Source organism: Onychostruthus taczanowskii, unplaced genomic scaffold (assembly GCF_017590055.1).
Source record: "Onychostruthus taczanowskii isolate IOZ18803 unplaced genomic scaffold, ASM1759005v1 scaffold40, whole genome shotgun sequence".
Lineage (NCBI taxonomy): Eukaryota > Metazoa > Chordata > Aves > Passeriformes > Passeridae > Onychostruthus > Onychostruthus taczanowskii.
In genome coordinates this window covers 6,335,307-6,350,678 of record NW_024501460.1, presented here as the reverse complement: position 1 = coordinate 6,350,678, position 15,372 = coordinate 6,335,307, and the positions used below count along the sequence as shown (strand labels likewise).

General features: G+C 34.0%; 1 protein-coding gene across 1 annotated transcript in view; it reads left to right on the top strand.

The window, feature by feature from the left end:
• Positions 1 to 15,372, top strand: part of EXOC2 (exocyst complex component 2) — a 111,319-nt gene that overhangs the window by 67,245 nt on the left and 28,702 nt on the right. The window contains exons 18-22 of the mRNA XM_041413223.1: positions 583 to 642; positions 1,491 to 1,552; positions 2,452 to 2,518; positions 4,449 to 4,565; positions 8,507 to 8,648. Of these exons, the coding sequence (XP_041269157.1) occupies positions 583 to 642; positions 1,491 to 1,552; positions 2,452 to 2,518; positions 4,449 to 4,565; positions 8,507 to 8,648 (448 nt within the window). The remainder of the gene's footprint in view (positions 1 to 582; positions 643 to 1,490; positions 1,553 to 2,451; positions 2,519 to 4,448; positions 4,566 to 8,506; positions 8,649 to 15,372) is intronic.

The window sequence follows — 15,372 nt, the reverse complement described above, 5'->3', positions numbered from 1 at the left end:
GTGTTAGATCCAAATTACTTGAAGAACTTAAATTCAATTTTTTGTCCCCATCTACTCAGTACCTTGAGGTCCTGATTGATTGAAACATTGATGTTTTCTTTCTAAGGGAGTTTAACGCTTTTCCAAACTCCCTTGGGGCCCTGTGTATAGATACTGTTTCTCTCTCCTCATTTACATTAATCTTTCTGACTAGCTGGTCTGTTTTCTTAATGAACATTATTCAAAAGAATCTGCAGTGAATTCATCTGCATGAATTCTTCTTTTTAGGACATGAAGATCTTGAAATATCCTGGGAGCTTTTGCTGCAATTCCATTAGCCAGCAATGACGCCTACCACATGTGCTAGTATTTTCTTCCTTTTACTGTGTTATGTCCTCATGCCTATCAAACTGTTTACTGGGACTTGTATTGTCTCTCCCATTTTTAGGATGGAGAAAAATTGAAATTGATCCATGAGAAAACAGTGTCCTAGCAGCCATTCCTTTAATTGTGTCATCTCTTTAGGGATAAGTTATTCAGGCCTTCCTTGAAAATAAGGCCATGTGAAGTTGTTCTGCTGAAATAATGTGCTTGCATCCTCAGGTTTTCCAGCATCAGAAAACACAGGAGGACGTGTGCCAACTAAGCATTGGGATCATGCAGGTATCTTGATCACTTTGAAGTATGAAATAGTCAACACAAGTGATGATCAAAAATGTGTGTGTTGTATATTACCCACCTCCCAAAAGGTAGCTTAAGTTGATGAGTCTGTTATTCCTGTGGTACACTCAGGGATTCTGAGAAATGTTTGACTTTAAAAGTAGGTAGAGCTGACTAACTCAATCCGGTGATGGCAAATCCTGAGAGAGTAAGTGACATATTCAAATATTTTACTGATTGTTCGAGATTTTACTGACAATTGATGCTTCCTGAGCTGATGCCATCTAACATCTATATGCTGCAGTCAGAGGAGAAATGCTGGTTTTCATCAGCTGAGGATCTGGCTTTTAATTCCTGTAGCAGAAAACAGTGTTCTTTGTAACAAAATCTGATTTTTTTTACATTTATTTGAAATTTCGTAATAACATTCTTTAGGTTTTTGAGCCATTTTAAAAGAGTCTCCTCGAATAAGAAATGATGAGCCAAAGCAACAAAAGGATTATATAGTGAGGCTTCTGCAATTTTTGCTTGGAATCCACTGTTCAGATTGAGCACATAAAAACTGTTAATCATGCTAATCAGTGAATTATCACTGCATAATTTTAAACATGCTTCATGAAAACTACTTATCAGGGTTAAAAATTACTGTTTTCCTACAAGTACACTATGATGCATGCAAAACAGAAAATATGCATTCAAAAGCTGCAACTAAACGTACTATATTTATGTAAGGTTTAAGACAAAACCAGGTGATGATGATTGCTCTGCTTTTATGGAATGTAGTAAAAGTGAATTTGAGAACGTTTTTTAGTTCTGGCAGAAAATTTAGATCTTGCTTTATTATTTTTTAGGGCTTTATAGATTGTTTGGAACAACTAAGCACTAAACCTGATGGTGATATAGATACATCACAGTAAGTAAAAAGAAATAAGATTTATGTGTAGTATTCTGCAATTGTGTGTGCAAGTCTTACATTTCACTGGGGTTGTGGTTTTATCCCTTCTGTATTTCATATTTCTTGTGAATACTTTTGCCTCTGAAAAGTGATGTTTTGAAATAAGAGCAGGTACTTTTTGTGTCAAAATGTTGTGTGGCATCATGTAATAAAGATCATACAAGATAATTAATATTACATTACTTATACCCTTTTATTCAGTGACACAAGTTGTGTGCTGTTGAAACAGATGTGTTGGTTTTGACATGACTTTACATGGACTCAGTTGTACTTGTCAATAAGTAATGTCCAGTCATGGTGAAACATCCCCTGCCTTTCTTTCTTCCCTTCTATTTTTTTACTGATTGTATTGGTACTTCTGCTAAATTAATGAAAGTTGTTTGCTCAATAAAGTCTTATGAGCCACTTGTTTTAGAGAGCAAAACAAGTCAGGGCAGCCTGAGCTTCCAGGCACATTTGTGAAAAGCCAGAGACTTGGCAAATACAGCAATATGGATTGGAAAGGGCAAATTAACTCTGGTTTTAATGAAATTTCTTTTTCTTCCTATTCAGATGACCATTGGCTGGATAGGTGTGAAAACAGAATGTGTGGCAAAACAGAGAAATTATAGAAAAGAAAAATGCTTTAGGAAGGAAAGATCTGTAGCTAGAATAGTGCTATCAGACCACCAGGCTCCTCCTGCAGGCTTTGTGGGCATCTTGGAAAAACTGAGCAACGTGAACTGCTTTGTCATCTCATGTAAGGGGGGTTTGAAATAGGATTGCATTTCATTCCTGTTGATTTGAATTCACCATGTATCAAATAATAAAAAGCACTATACCTTTGTATATACTCACTTTTTAAACAATATTCCTAGTCTTTCAGCTGATGTTTCGTCTCCAGATTTGTTTGGAAGCATTCATGAAGAATCAAGTCTTTCTTCAGTAAGTTTGGCTTCTGTATCTAAAAGTTGATGTGAAAATATTTCTCCTTTTTATTGTTGCAATATTGCAAATATTGTTTATTTTGTTTTCTTTTTTTCTAGAGAATAATTTTTTATTCTATAGGCATTTCTCTTGTTGAAAGCACTGGTTTTTATGGTATCTTAGTGTACCTTGTTAAGGTAACTCATGAAAATTGTTTTTGAAAACAGGTCCTCAGAAACTAAAATGACATCACAGAAATCAGTGGAAATAGCATTGGTGTTAAGTCAGCTGGGGATTTGACTTTTGATTTATCACCTTATTTCAGATTAGAATCAGTCTGATTATTAGTTACTTTTTGGAACCCACAAAGATACAGTAATACTTCTTTCCCCCAGAAAATTTACTGAGAATAAGTATTGGTTATTTGTTTGGCTTGTTTGATTTTGGATTTTTAGGAAGTTGGAAAAAGATTTTTAACATTCTTGACACTTTGGTTAATGTACTTTCTTCCATTTAAGCAGCTGATGAAAAAATGTAGATTTTACCTGCAAGAAACTTACTGAGAACCTCTTGTGAAATTAATATTCCTTAGTAGAGGTTTTAAATGTTGTCAGAAGCCCAGCTTTGCTAATTTACAAGAGTAATAAGCATTTCTGCTACAATAAAGAATCACAGATTGCCAAACTGGGGCAAGTTTCTGAATTGTAGACTATAATAACTAGTTCTTTATATCATTTTATTCTTGCAATACACAGATTTGGTAGTAATTGTTGACTTGTGGCTTCTTCCTATATGTCATAGGTATAAATGCTTTAAAAAAAAAAAGGTGATTTTAGGCAGTGTCTGGCTTCCATGGTTCCATGGTATTATTTTCTTATGTAAATCACAAGACATTTTGTCTTCACTTTCTTGAATGAGAACAGAGAAAGTGAGTGATTGGAGTAAGATCGGTCACTGTATTTTTTAAATTCTCATTTTTCGAATAGTTTGCATACTGCCTGGTTATAACTTAAAGTAGAAGGCAACTCTCAGTCCTAGTCATCGTATTACTGAAATACAAAACTGTCAGGAGTTCTGGGTCTGAAAACCAGTACCATTTTTAATCAGATCAGTGCTGTTATGGTGACTTTACTGTCACCAAAATAATTTTGTTTTTAAAATATTTTCTCAGTTGATTTTTAACTTTCATCTGAGGTAGAAAAATAGTTTGGAATGAAAAGGAGGCGAGGGGAAGAGGCAATCTATTTAATCTATTTCAGTAGTAGTTCTGTCTTGTTTGGTTCTTTGTTTAGAAGCTATATCTTATATCAAGATCAAGGAAAGGCAATTGTAGTATCTAAATTACAGAATGTATTTGACTCTTTTGTAGTTAAAAATATCATTGAAGAACAGACATAAGTTATAACAACCTAGAATTTCTTTGAACTGCTGAAATTACATAATGTAGTTCAGAACCTTCTAGTATTTTAGAGTTGGTGAGTGCATTTGTTCAGTACCTGTTTCCCTTGTTTTAGCCGGCTTCATGGGAAAGTGAAGATGATCTTCAGTTGATTTTATAATGGTCATAATTCTTAGTATATTTATGATGGTCATAATTCTTAGTATATTTCTTGAAGTAAAACGAAGTAAAATCCAGAAACAGCTTCCTGGGAAGCTGTCCAAACCCAATTTTTGTAAAGAAGTCTTAGCCACAGTTCTGTATTAGTCATAACTATTCCAATTAATGCTCTGGATCCTATAAGAGGAAGCATCATGTTCAATCGTCATATCTGATATTCATTCAGTTCTCAGTAATTTGTTGACAAAAGTATTTGTAAACCCTACTTTATTTATGAGAATGTTTATTATGCACAGACAGTCAGTAAAATACTCTATATGCATTTGCAGTGTTGGTTATGATGATACTTCTTTTTTCAACTGTTATGCTCTTTCTTCTCTTAATTTTTAGGAGCAGAGACTTTTAATTGCACTCAGTAACTGCCGTTACCTGGAGCGCCATACCTTCCTAAATATAGCTGAACATTTTGAGAAACATGGCTTCCAAGGTGTTGATAAAATAACTCAAGTAAGTGAGAGCACTGGAATGAAGCAGCATTGCTTGAAGATTTTTATTTGGTTTACCTTCTCTGAAAAGTAGGTGCAAGTGTCCAAACATGCAGAATGACTCCTGGGTGAGCCTTCCACAAATAGGTGGGACTCCAAGTGTTGGTTGGACATAACAACAACAAGGATATGGTTCTGTGTGTTCATACAGGGCTTAAGTAGCTGGTATAGAAAATGCGAGCTCTTGCTCAAGACTTGTGTATTCAATGGCAGAGCTTATCTGATTTCTTAGTAAGGCTGTTTAATGTCACTGTGTTCTCTCAATGCAGAGAGTAAAAGATTGTTATCTGAGGAATATACTTGATAAATTATTTCATCTGGAAATCTGCATTACTGATAGCTCTTGTCCGTAAACTAGTTCATGGGTTTTTTGTTGTGTTTTGGGGGGGGTTTTCTTGTTGTTTTTTCTTTTTCAAAGAACGAAAATGTCAAAGTGGGTGGCAGTAGCTGTCTCATTTTCCTGCCTTTTTGTAAAGATTAATCACTTCTTATGAGAAATGTTGTGACTTAATCCTTAGGACCATAAAGCTAGTTTATTTACAGAAATATTTGTTGGTTGGAAGTAAAGTGTTATCTTTTCCAGTACAGAGTACCGTATTTCACTCAAACTGATTGTTCAGCTATGTAGTACATCCTTAGTCCCAATATGCCTGAATGTTGCTTGAATTTCTACAGCCTAAGTAGTTTTGAATAGCATTTGAAAGGAATTTCTATGATTTGTGTGGTTAGTACAATGTAGAAAATTATTCTGGATATTGCCATTTTTTTGCTACTTAGAGTTGAGCTCCGTACAGTTGGAAGCAGCTAAGACATCTGTTATGTATGTGTTCAACACCCTGCCTTGCACAGCCACATCAAAGTATTGCCACTAAAAGTTTGGTACATTTATAAATTACCAAATTCAGGTGTTGAAGGGGCAGATTAATTCCCAATCTGTGTTAACCCTTTCAAAACTCTGACTGGTGCAATACTGCATGTGTGGGACACATCAATGGGTCATGCCAGCTAGGGGGATTTGGATGATTAGATAGTCATCATAAGAGGGCAATTTTTGAGCCCTTTATTAATTTTAAATGAGGTTGGAAGCTCACAGATGTTTAGAGGGGTGGGTTGATTTGTTTCAGTTTTTTGTTCTGTCACCTATGTTCTGAAAGCTTAAAACCAAACTTCTAAACTTCTGAAAGTTTAAAATTTATTTAAATATTAGATTAAAAAGTTGTAATAAAGAATTGGCAATTTTTTAAAAATATTAGTTTTTATCTGAAAAGACTGAAACTTAATAATACTTTTAAGTTCTGTCAGCTTTATAAATTTAATTTAAAGTGAGTTTGGTAGTGTGTTTTATTAAAAACCTATCTGTTCTTACACTGCGCTGTATGTTTTTTAAGTTGCCTTTGTTAGTAGGGAAATTGTTATTATCTAATATTCTGAAGTACAGAAATTATAAATGGTATAACTGAGCCAAGAACATTTCATTACATTCTATATGAAAATTATTTCAAGATTTTTTTCTTAGTGTGCCAAATACAAAATTACGTAAAGCAGCCAAACGTTACACTGTGCTTTTAGCACATGCTACCTTGGCGCATATTCATGACTCTTGTACTTCTCTGTGAAGATTCTTTAATTCAACTTATCATTAGTTTAGTCATTTAGGAAGTAGAAAAAAAATGTGTCCCATAAAATTCATCCAGCTTATTGATTAAGCTTCTGAATGAAGTTGTTTCCACTGTTCTGATAATTAGATAACCTTAAAGAGTAGAGGTTCAAAATGGCTTTATGCAAGAAATGAAAACTGTAGTCACAGGGATGTTCATAGCAGAAAGGCAACAATGTGAGAATTGTCTATTTTTGTAAGCATTTAGCCCACTTGAGGATCAGGGACATGGGTATACATAGTGGATGTTAAGGACTTCTGCTCTGCATCCTTCCCCCAATCCTGGGCTCAAAATTACTTTCAGATTAATTGTTCATTCTTTCTTGCAATCTTTCCACCAGCTGAAAAGCCAGGTTACCACATCTTAATTGTGTATTGGACTTGAAACAGGTTGAAGAGAACTCCTATGAAACAAAAAAGCCTGTACTGAATGTGCAGATGACCTTTTGTACTGAATGACTGCAAAAGTGGACGGTCGAATTACTTAATTCTAAAACACTTTGCTGAGGAACACTGAAGCAAGCAGTTTTTTCACGGATTCTTTGAATGGGTGTATATTTGCAGAGGCTTTGCACTCAAACTTACTTTTCTCACTAGTTCAAAGCTAAATAGGAATGGTCTAAGGGTTGTTGTTCTCCCTAATCATAAGAAATTGAAGTGAAAAATGTCTTGATATGTGTGTAAGAGGAAAAAAGAGCAAGATTTCTGTACCTTTTTAAGTGTACTCTTCTATTTAAAAATAGGCAGTCAGGTAGAAGGAAAAGAGAAAGAAAATAGGCTTGATCTTCTTTTGCCCTGTAGAGAGCTTTCGTTTGGGATAGAGATCCTCTTGTGACAAATCAAAGAAGTTTCATCACCTAGAAAAGCAGGGAAGTCATGTGTCTTCTTTCTGAGCACCAGCTTCACCATCCCAACTTTCCTAACATCAACTTTAAACTCAATAACAACTGTTTTCCCTTACACTTGTGATCTCCTTCCTGAAAGCATCTCTGCTTCAGTTCCTGACTCAAATATTGCAGTTCCTTTTTCTCTTTATTTAACAATGTAGGCAATACCAGAGTAGAGCACAATTTAGAGACATTCCTCTAGTAAATAAGGTTCAACCCTTATTCTACAGTTTGCAGTATTAAATCCTTAGAAAGGAATGATAAAGAGTCCTTTCTTTTTGTGAAATCCCAGTCTGATCTAGAGACCTGCTTTTAAAGCAGAACTCATTTTTAAACCCGTTTATTTCTGGAAATTATTATTCATACATACATATATATATGTGTGTGTGCGCCTTTTCCCCTAATTGTTGAGGAAAATGAACACTAGTTGAAAAGCTTTATTTTTGTGTTGCTTAAGCTCTTTTTTATAAAAGTAAATACATTTCAGCAGGTCATGTGAGATTTTGATCTTAATTTTAATTTCATTTTATTTGCATTTAGCATCCATTACCATGTTTAGATACTAGTGTTCTGCTTCAACATTTCGTGATATGCATTGTGTTACAGAATCATTGTAGAAGCTATAATTACAGGGGGTACCTTTGTTTAATAAAAAGCCTTGTATAAAATTTAAACTTGTTCAGATACAATGAACAAACTGTCCATATCCCCTTAGCTTTCAGTGTGGTTAAGTTGTGTGAATTACAAAGAAGCGCATGGAGAGCTGTTAAAGAGTTCTGCAGATGCTAATGAGCAGCACCGTCTGTTCCTGTTTGTACAGACACTTGTTGAAGTAGAGAGGGAAAGTCCATAGGTTCAATTTCAGAGGACAGAGACTTCTAAATAAATAATGTATTTTTTTAATATAGTGAGAAATTGTAAAATTAAAATTGATAAAGCTAAAGTATTTTACAAAAATCTTCATGTTTAAGGATTGAAATTTTTATGGGTATATTTTAAAGCTTTCACAAAATTCAGTTGTTTACTTTGCAAGATAAACACCTCCTGACATGCAGGAAAAAAATTATGCCAGTAGACAGTTACTGAATGATCTGCCTGCTTAGGCATTCCTTGTATTTTTCATTGAAATGTCTACTGCTGAATACAATCAGGAAAAAAAATTATACTGGGTGGGATGGACAGATAATATGGAAATTCTGAAGTTTTTATATACGTAATTATGAATTGAAATATGTCAGTAATTGCTGCTTTTTGCTGAAATTAAAGATGATGTTATTTTTTGGGTATGTGATTAAATTCTTTTAGTTAATGACTATTTACTATGTTGTTTCTCTTTTCATTTTTTGTTTAATTTTTTAGGTTAGTATGGAATCGTTGAAAGAGCTGGATCAAAGACTGTTTGAAATGTACATTGAATTCAAGGCAGATCCAATAGTTGGGTCATTAGAACCTGGCATTTATGCAGGATATTTTGATTGGAAAGATTGTCTCATTCCAACAGGTAAATATCTGCTTATTAAACTCAAATGATTTTAACAGTGATTGATAGGAGCTAAAATATACTGTACAATTAAAAACTTTTTTCTAGTCTGTGTTTTTAACTTTTGACATGTTCTTATTATGAGTTCTTTCTCACAGACTTTGCTTAATTCCTAAATCATTTTTCAAATACCCCCAAATGATTAAAGCTGCTTTCATTATTGATAATCTCTTTAATACTTGTTTTTTGTGATTATTTTGCTTCATTGCTTGTATATAATAGAAAGAATTATAAAAGCCATCTTTGCTATTTTCTTATGAAATTCACTAAGGTAGTTTGGGATATTTTCCAATAGAATCTGGCTACTTTGATAATAGATGTAATTACAGTTCTCGAAAGGTAAAATTATGAGAAAATGCATATTATAACAGTAGTTCAGCAAAGAATGTTAAACCATCGAAGGGCAGGTATAAGGTGTTTAAAATGACTGAGATGTTACTCATTATTTAAATGCTTTAATGTCCTCTGTTTTGAAGGAGCATAATATATAAAAATATGTAAATTTGTCTCTTCTTGCAGCGGTGAATACTGTGCACTCTTAGGCCCTTTGAACACTTAATTTGTCCTGTGCATAATTGATACATTTGAATTCCTTATCACATAAATGCCTGGTTAATACCAGGTAGAAATAAGTTGCAGTGACATATTGCATGGCATTTTGAAGATGATCTTGTCCTAATCAATTTGTCCATTCTTGTTTTGATTTTTTAATGGAGTTGTATGTGGCAGACTTGGTAAACATTCTGTGGTACTTGAAAATTGGATATGGAGGTAATTACAAGGGACACACTGGTAATCTGTGAATCAAGAGCTGCAGGTGCTTGTTTGCTCAAAAGCAAAAGGATCTTAGGGTTTATTACTTTAGATAGAAGTGTGTCTTCCATCTCTTGTTAATACTTTTGTGCTCAGAATATATGCTGTGATACAACGTAGTGCGGAAATAACTGAGATACTCATCTTGCACATTCAAAAACGTTTTTGAATAATACATAACTTGTCATCATATGTGAACTATGTTTTCACTTGGCACATTTGGATTCCCACCAGCTAACCAAGACATTGTGTCAGCTTTTTATATGCTCATTTCTTGATCTAGTGCATTGGCATCTACTTTCTAGTTTCACATTGCCTTTAGGATAATTCTACAGTCTTTTCTTTGTTTAAAGGGAATATTGCATTTCTAATGCAGGTAGGCCTCAGCCTTCTTGTTGTCCAATTTAATTTTGGTTTAACGTACTTTCTCTGTAACTTTGTGGCAAAAATTGAAGTGAAGACAGTGAATATTAGAGACGCCTCTTCAGGTTGCATATCATAGTGTTGGCCAATTAAAAATAGTAGAAAAGTCATTTGGGGCTTTTTTATTAATCCCCAAGCTAGACATGTTAAAAAGGAACATACAGACACTACTTCTGTGCTTCTCCACCTTGATAATTAATTACCTTTCCAATTAATTAACATCTGTTAAATGTTAACTCTGTTGACTACTGGTATAGAAGTATCATGATTTAACACAAGCCAGCAACTAAGCATCACACAGCTGCTCTCTCACACCTCTCCTGCCCTGGTGGAATGAGGGAAAAAATCAGAAGGGTAAAAGTAAAAAACCAGATGTGTTGAGATAAGGACAATTTAATAATTGAAATGAAATAATAATAATAAATTTTATGAAAAGGAAAATAACAAAGAGATAAATAGACCACAAGGAAGAAGAAAGAAAAACAAGTGATGCAAATGAAAAATAGTCACTCACCAACAACTGACTGATGCCCAGCCTGCCCCCAGCCAGCTTTCCCCCTAGTTTACATACTGAACATGATGTCATGTGGTATGGAATATCCAGTCAGGGAAAGCTGCCCAGCTGTGTCTCTTCCCAGAGTCTCATGGATCCCTACCCATTCGTTGGCACAGCAGCATGAGAAACTGAAGTCCTTGACTTAGTGTAAGCATTGCTCGGCAGCACCTGAGTCATGGATGTGTTATCAACATTATTCTCATGCTAAATACAGTAAATGCTATACAAGCTGCTAGGAAGAAGATTGACTCTATCCCAGCCAAAACCCAGACAAAGAGTAGCTTTGAGGACCTTCAGTTTGTTTGATTATAGCAATGGTTCATTGACCCTGGAAATACTTGTTGCTCTGAAGATAAAATTTGTAAGTGATTAATAGGTAACCTCTTCATGAAGGTAGAGGAACTTCATAATTGAAAAGGACTGGATGAAAAAAGCCTCTTTGTGGGGCAAATGAGAATCAGATTTTTTCCAGTATTCAATAAAAAAAAAGAAAAAAAGATCACCCAAGAGCCATAGAATTGATTTTTTTAAATAAACTGGTATTCACAAACAACTTTAAATTGTATGTAAGATTTTAATTGAAAAAATATACTCATACATAATCGAAACAATGCAGTTAATACTGCAGTAGATGTGCTATCTTTTTTATTTTCTTTCTAGGAAATCCCAAAACAAACGAGGCTCTATGTTACGCTTAATCTCCAACAGCATTGAAAATACCTACTTTATTAAACTGAAATACCATACATATGACGAGGAGTGGGTCTAACTTGAGTCAAACACATTGTTCATTCAAGGATTTCTTAAACAGTGACATATTGATTTGTTAAGAAAAAATTGTATATTGGAAACTGTTATCTGTTTTCAGTAATCTTTATGTCTGCAAATTGTAAATATTTGATTTGTTTCATTTTCCTGGTTTGGATTTTGACTTTCAAAGTCTTAATTTTTAAAACTATAAGAAAAAGGCATGGCAAGGGAGACTATTTCGGCCTCAGCTGTGTTCCTGAATGATGCTATCAGTGATGTGTAGTGTTGTATCCTGACTGGATGATTGCCAGGACATTAGAGTTGGGCATGAAGTTTTTTATGTGCTGTTTCTGCATCAGCTTTCAAACAGTACTAATGATGGTAGTAAAAAGGTGAACTTTGACAAGAACAGTTCTTTTTCTGAAGGGAATGAGGAGGTCAAAACATCAATTTGTCCATATGTAAAAGACAAGGAAAAGGTAAATAACTTCCCTGATTCGGTCTGAAACTTTCAAGCCATCTGGCCACTGAAAATCTGACCAGAACTGGGGGCATGTTGATGCCATGACACATCTTTTGCAAATGTGTATGAAAATACTCATGATTTGGTTAGGAACAATATGAAGAATTTTCTGGTGGTGAATTTCCTGTCCAGTCCAGAGCTTCAACACTACAGCTGTTTCTGAACAGTTCTCTGCAGAAGCCACCTGATCTGGACTATTGGAAATAATGCTTTTGGGTAGATGGAGTTTTTCAGGAGGAGGATGTTAATGCTGAGATAGGGAATAATGTAACTGCAAGAGAGAGAGAGAGACTGGAACAAAAAGCTTGTGATGAAGACTTGTTATCAAGCAAGGAGTCGAGATGGAGCAAGGTGAGAAGCCAGGACTGGATGAGCAAGTTAAAACCATAAATTAGGGTAGCATTTAGAAATTAAATTAAATATAATTAATCTATTTTTATTTAGAAATATAAATGGATTGCACAGGATTATTCAAACAAGAGACAGGCTTGAAGTGCAAATAAAAGGACAGAGAAATCTGATACTCACTAGACAAGTGAGCTTACCAGAGGCTGCTGTGTAATTTAAGAAATCCCCTCAATCTTGCACTTTCATCCTCTAGGGATAACAGCCTATTAATATCACTGATTGCTTTCTTTGCACAGCTTACAGAAGTTATATATGAATTCTTGGAGTACACTACCGGCAATGCTATGTATAGGCAATACCACTGAGTAGCACAGCAATTACCTAAATGTTATGCCTTGACAGCATTACCAACATTTTTTCTTTCTGAGAATCAGGGCTTCAAAAGTCAAGGTCTATATCATCAGGAAAATGAATGAAATCCACATTAATTTCCTGTACAGAAATGTAATGTACTTATTGCCAATATTGTTGCTGAGCCATGTAGACCAATGCAGTAAGAGAATTTGCTGTTTTCCGGTCTGGTTTTTGGTTTGTTTCCTTTTCCGTATCAGTAAAACTCACGCACAAAGAAAAACTACACAAATTAACTAATTTATAATTCCATCTTTAAATAATGTTTTTTCCCACATGAGTGCACTTGACTTGCTTCGTAAAATGACAGCTGATTTGGAAATACAACTGGTTTTTATATTAAGTGGAACTGATGCAGGCAAAAATCTATCCTGAGCTGTTACAAAATTTGAGAAATGAGTGAAGCATAATCTGGGTGGGGAAATAAGATGCAGGTAGGTTTCTGTCTACAGAGTTTGCTATGCCATGTAAATAACTCACTTAAGCATTTTTCCCTATTTTTACCACCTTCTTTGAATCCTGTCTGTTTGAACATTCATGATTAATTTGACTAGCTAAAGTCTTGTAAGTTATAGAACATTTAGAAAAATCTTATCCAAAAACCTTGACATTATTTATCATTGGCAGCTCTGCAGGCATCTGGCTGTAAGTACTGGGGACAGCAATTTCTTGCATCACAAAATTCATAGGAAAATACAAGAATGAGAAGAACTGTATTAAATGAACAGTTCTGAAGAAGAATTTTGAATAAAGACAAGAAGCCTGCCTTTTGAGCAAGCTTTGAAAAATATGAAAAATATACTATTCATGTGTGGTACTCTGCTTCTGTCAGTGTGGAAGACGCTTATGCCTTGCTCATTTAAGCAATTGTCCTATAATTATCAGATATTTCCTAATACATATGCTTTTTATTACAGTTTTAAATATAAAAAAGAATTAATTGTTTGCAAGGGGCAAATTTTAATTTAGCCTATGTATTAAAACATTTACTGTTTAGTTTTTCAACATACATGTGCTTTTCAGTAAGAAAGATCTAAATGTCAGAACTTGTGCACAAGGTGATTTTGTTTGGCTCTTTATTTTGATCTAAGGTGTGACTGCTGGTGTTAGAAGGCAGTTTTATTAACTTAATTAGGTTTATTGTTAATAAATAACTTATTCAAGTTTTCACTTTAATTTCAATGTAGACTTCTGAGTCTTTACAAGACAGACTTCAATTTTAACATCCAGCAGCAGTGAAATCTAGTTTAGTTATTTTCTCTTGTTTGAAACACTGTTCTGATTTATTCTACATTATTAACATAATTAAAATAGATGAAAGAAACAAAGGAAACATAGTGTTAATCAGTTGCCAAGTGTGTATTTAGATTGGTTTTTGTATATACTGGTCAATCTGATAGTTTAACATACAAAGGGGTTTTTTTGTTCCTATTCATACATCTCTGTTTTGGTGGTAAATTGTGTTTTGTTGTGGGTTTTTTATTTCTAATTTAAAAAGCATAAGTTATGTCTTAGTCATGTAACAAAATTAGACAGCTTTTTTATTTATATTTTTGCATGATTTTTTAATATTAAAAAATTGATCTTTTTGACTTGCAAGGCTATAGACTTTTGGAGAGTAAATGAGGTGGTTGCTCTGAATTTGGGTGGAAAATATTTCTGTGTATTAATGTTTGTGTAATACAATCAAAGGTAGTTGTAGTATGTGAGCATTTAGTCGTTTAGAATATTAATGTGAGCTTTTGCATGCAAATGGAAAATTACTTTTCATAATATGGCAAGCCTGATTATATTTAATTTGTTTACATATGCAACTACTGTATTAATTTCTGTAAGACAGTAGTATGTGAGGATTTGTTTACCACACAAAAGGTTGATGTTCATTTATTTTTCTGAACAATTCAGATAATGGTGATATCTCTTTATAACTTGCTTTTGAAATGCTGGCTGCTGTGCAATCTAGCCAGCATTCACTCAGAGTTCACAAGCATACAGATTTTCAGCTGCTATTCTAACAGTCTTTTTTAAATATGTGTCTTCTGTGTTTCACTTGTGTTGTCAGATACTCGGGGGGGTTGTAGTATTTAAAATTTCACATTGCTTTGAAAGTTTTAGGTGATTTTGCACTTTCAACTGAAAGGTGTTTGTGGTTTTTAGATATTCATTCCGTACTTGGCATAAATTGAATATAGTCAAGTTATAGCTGAATTTCTTCTTTGGTGTGTTAAGAGATCATTGTTTGAAACATTTCAAATATATGAAATGCCACTATCACAGTAAAAGATTAAGTGCGTCACATCTGCTAAATCAGATTTTTTATACTTGTCACATCTTTTATCTGTTATTTGTCTAATTTAATAATCTAATAAAAAACTTCTAATGGCAATAGCCTGATGAAAAGGTACTCAGCAGTTAAAAATTAAATATCAAAAGGCATATTTAATTTGTAGTTACGCAGCGACATACTTGTCAACCCTAACTTTTCTTCTTTTGTTTAATTTAGGGCACTAGCACCCTGCTTACGTGAAAGATGACAAGTGCATTTGCATCTTAAAAACATTTGGATATAGTACAAATCATTTTCTTTTTCTTTCTTTCCTTTTTTTTGGTTAGAAATAAGCAATTACTTTTTGACTGAAATGTGCAAAATAATTTTGTTTGAAATCTCTGTAACCCTTTAGATTTCTCCTAACCGTTTAAAAGGATGGCTTCAGAATTATCTCACTTACATCAGGTAGATGATTTTGAGCTCCAACAGTCCTCAAATTGTTGATGTTTTGTCTTTAGGAATTGTCTGAATTTTTATGCTTCAGTAAGGCCAAATTTTGATTGCTGCATTTTGGTGCAGGGATATGATGTGC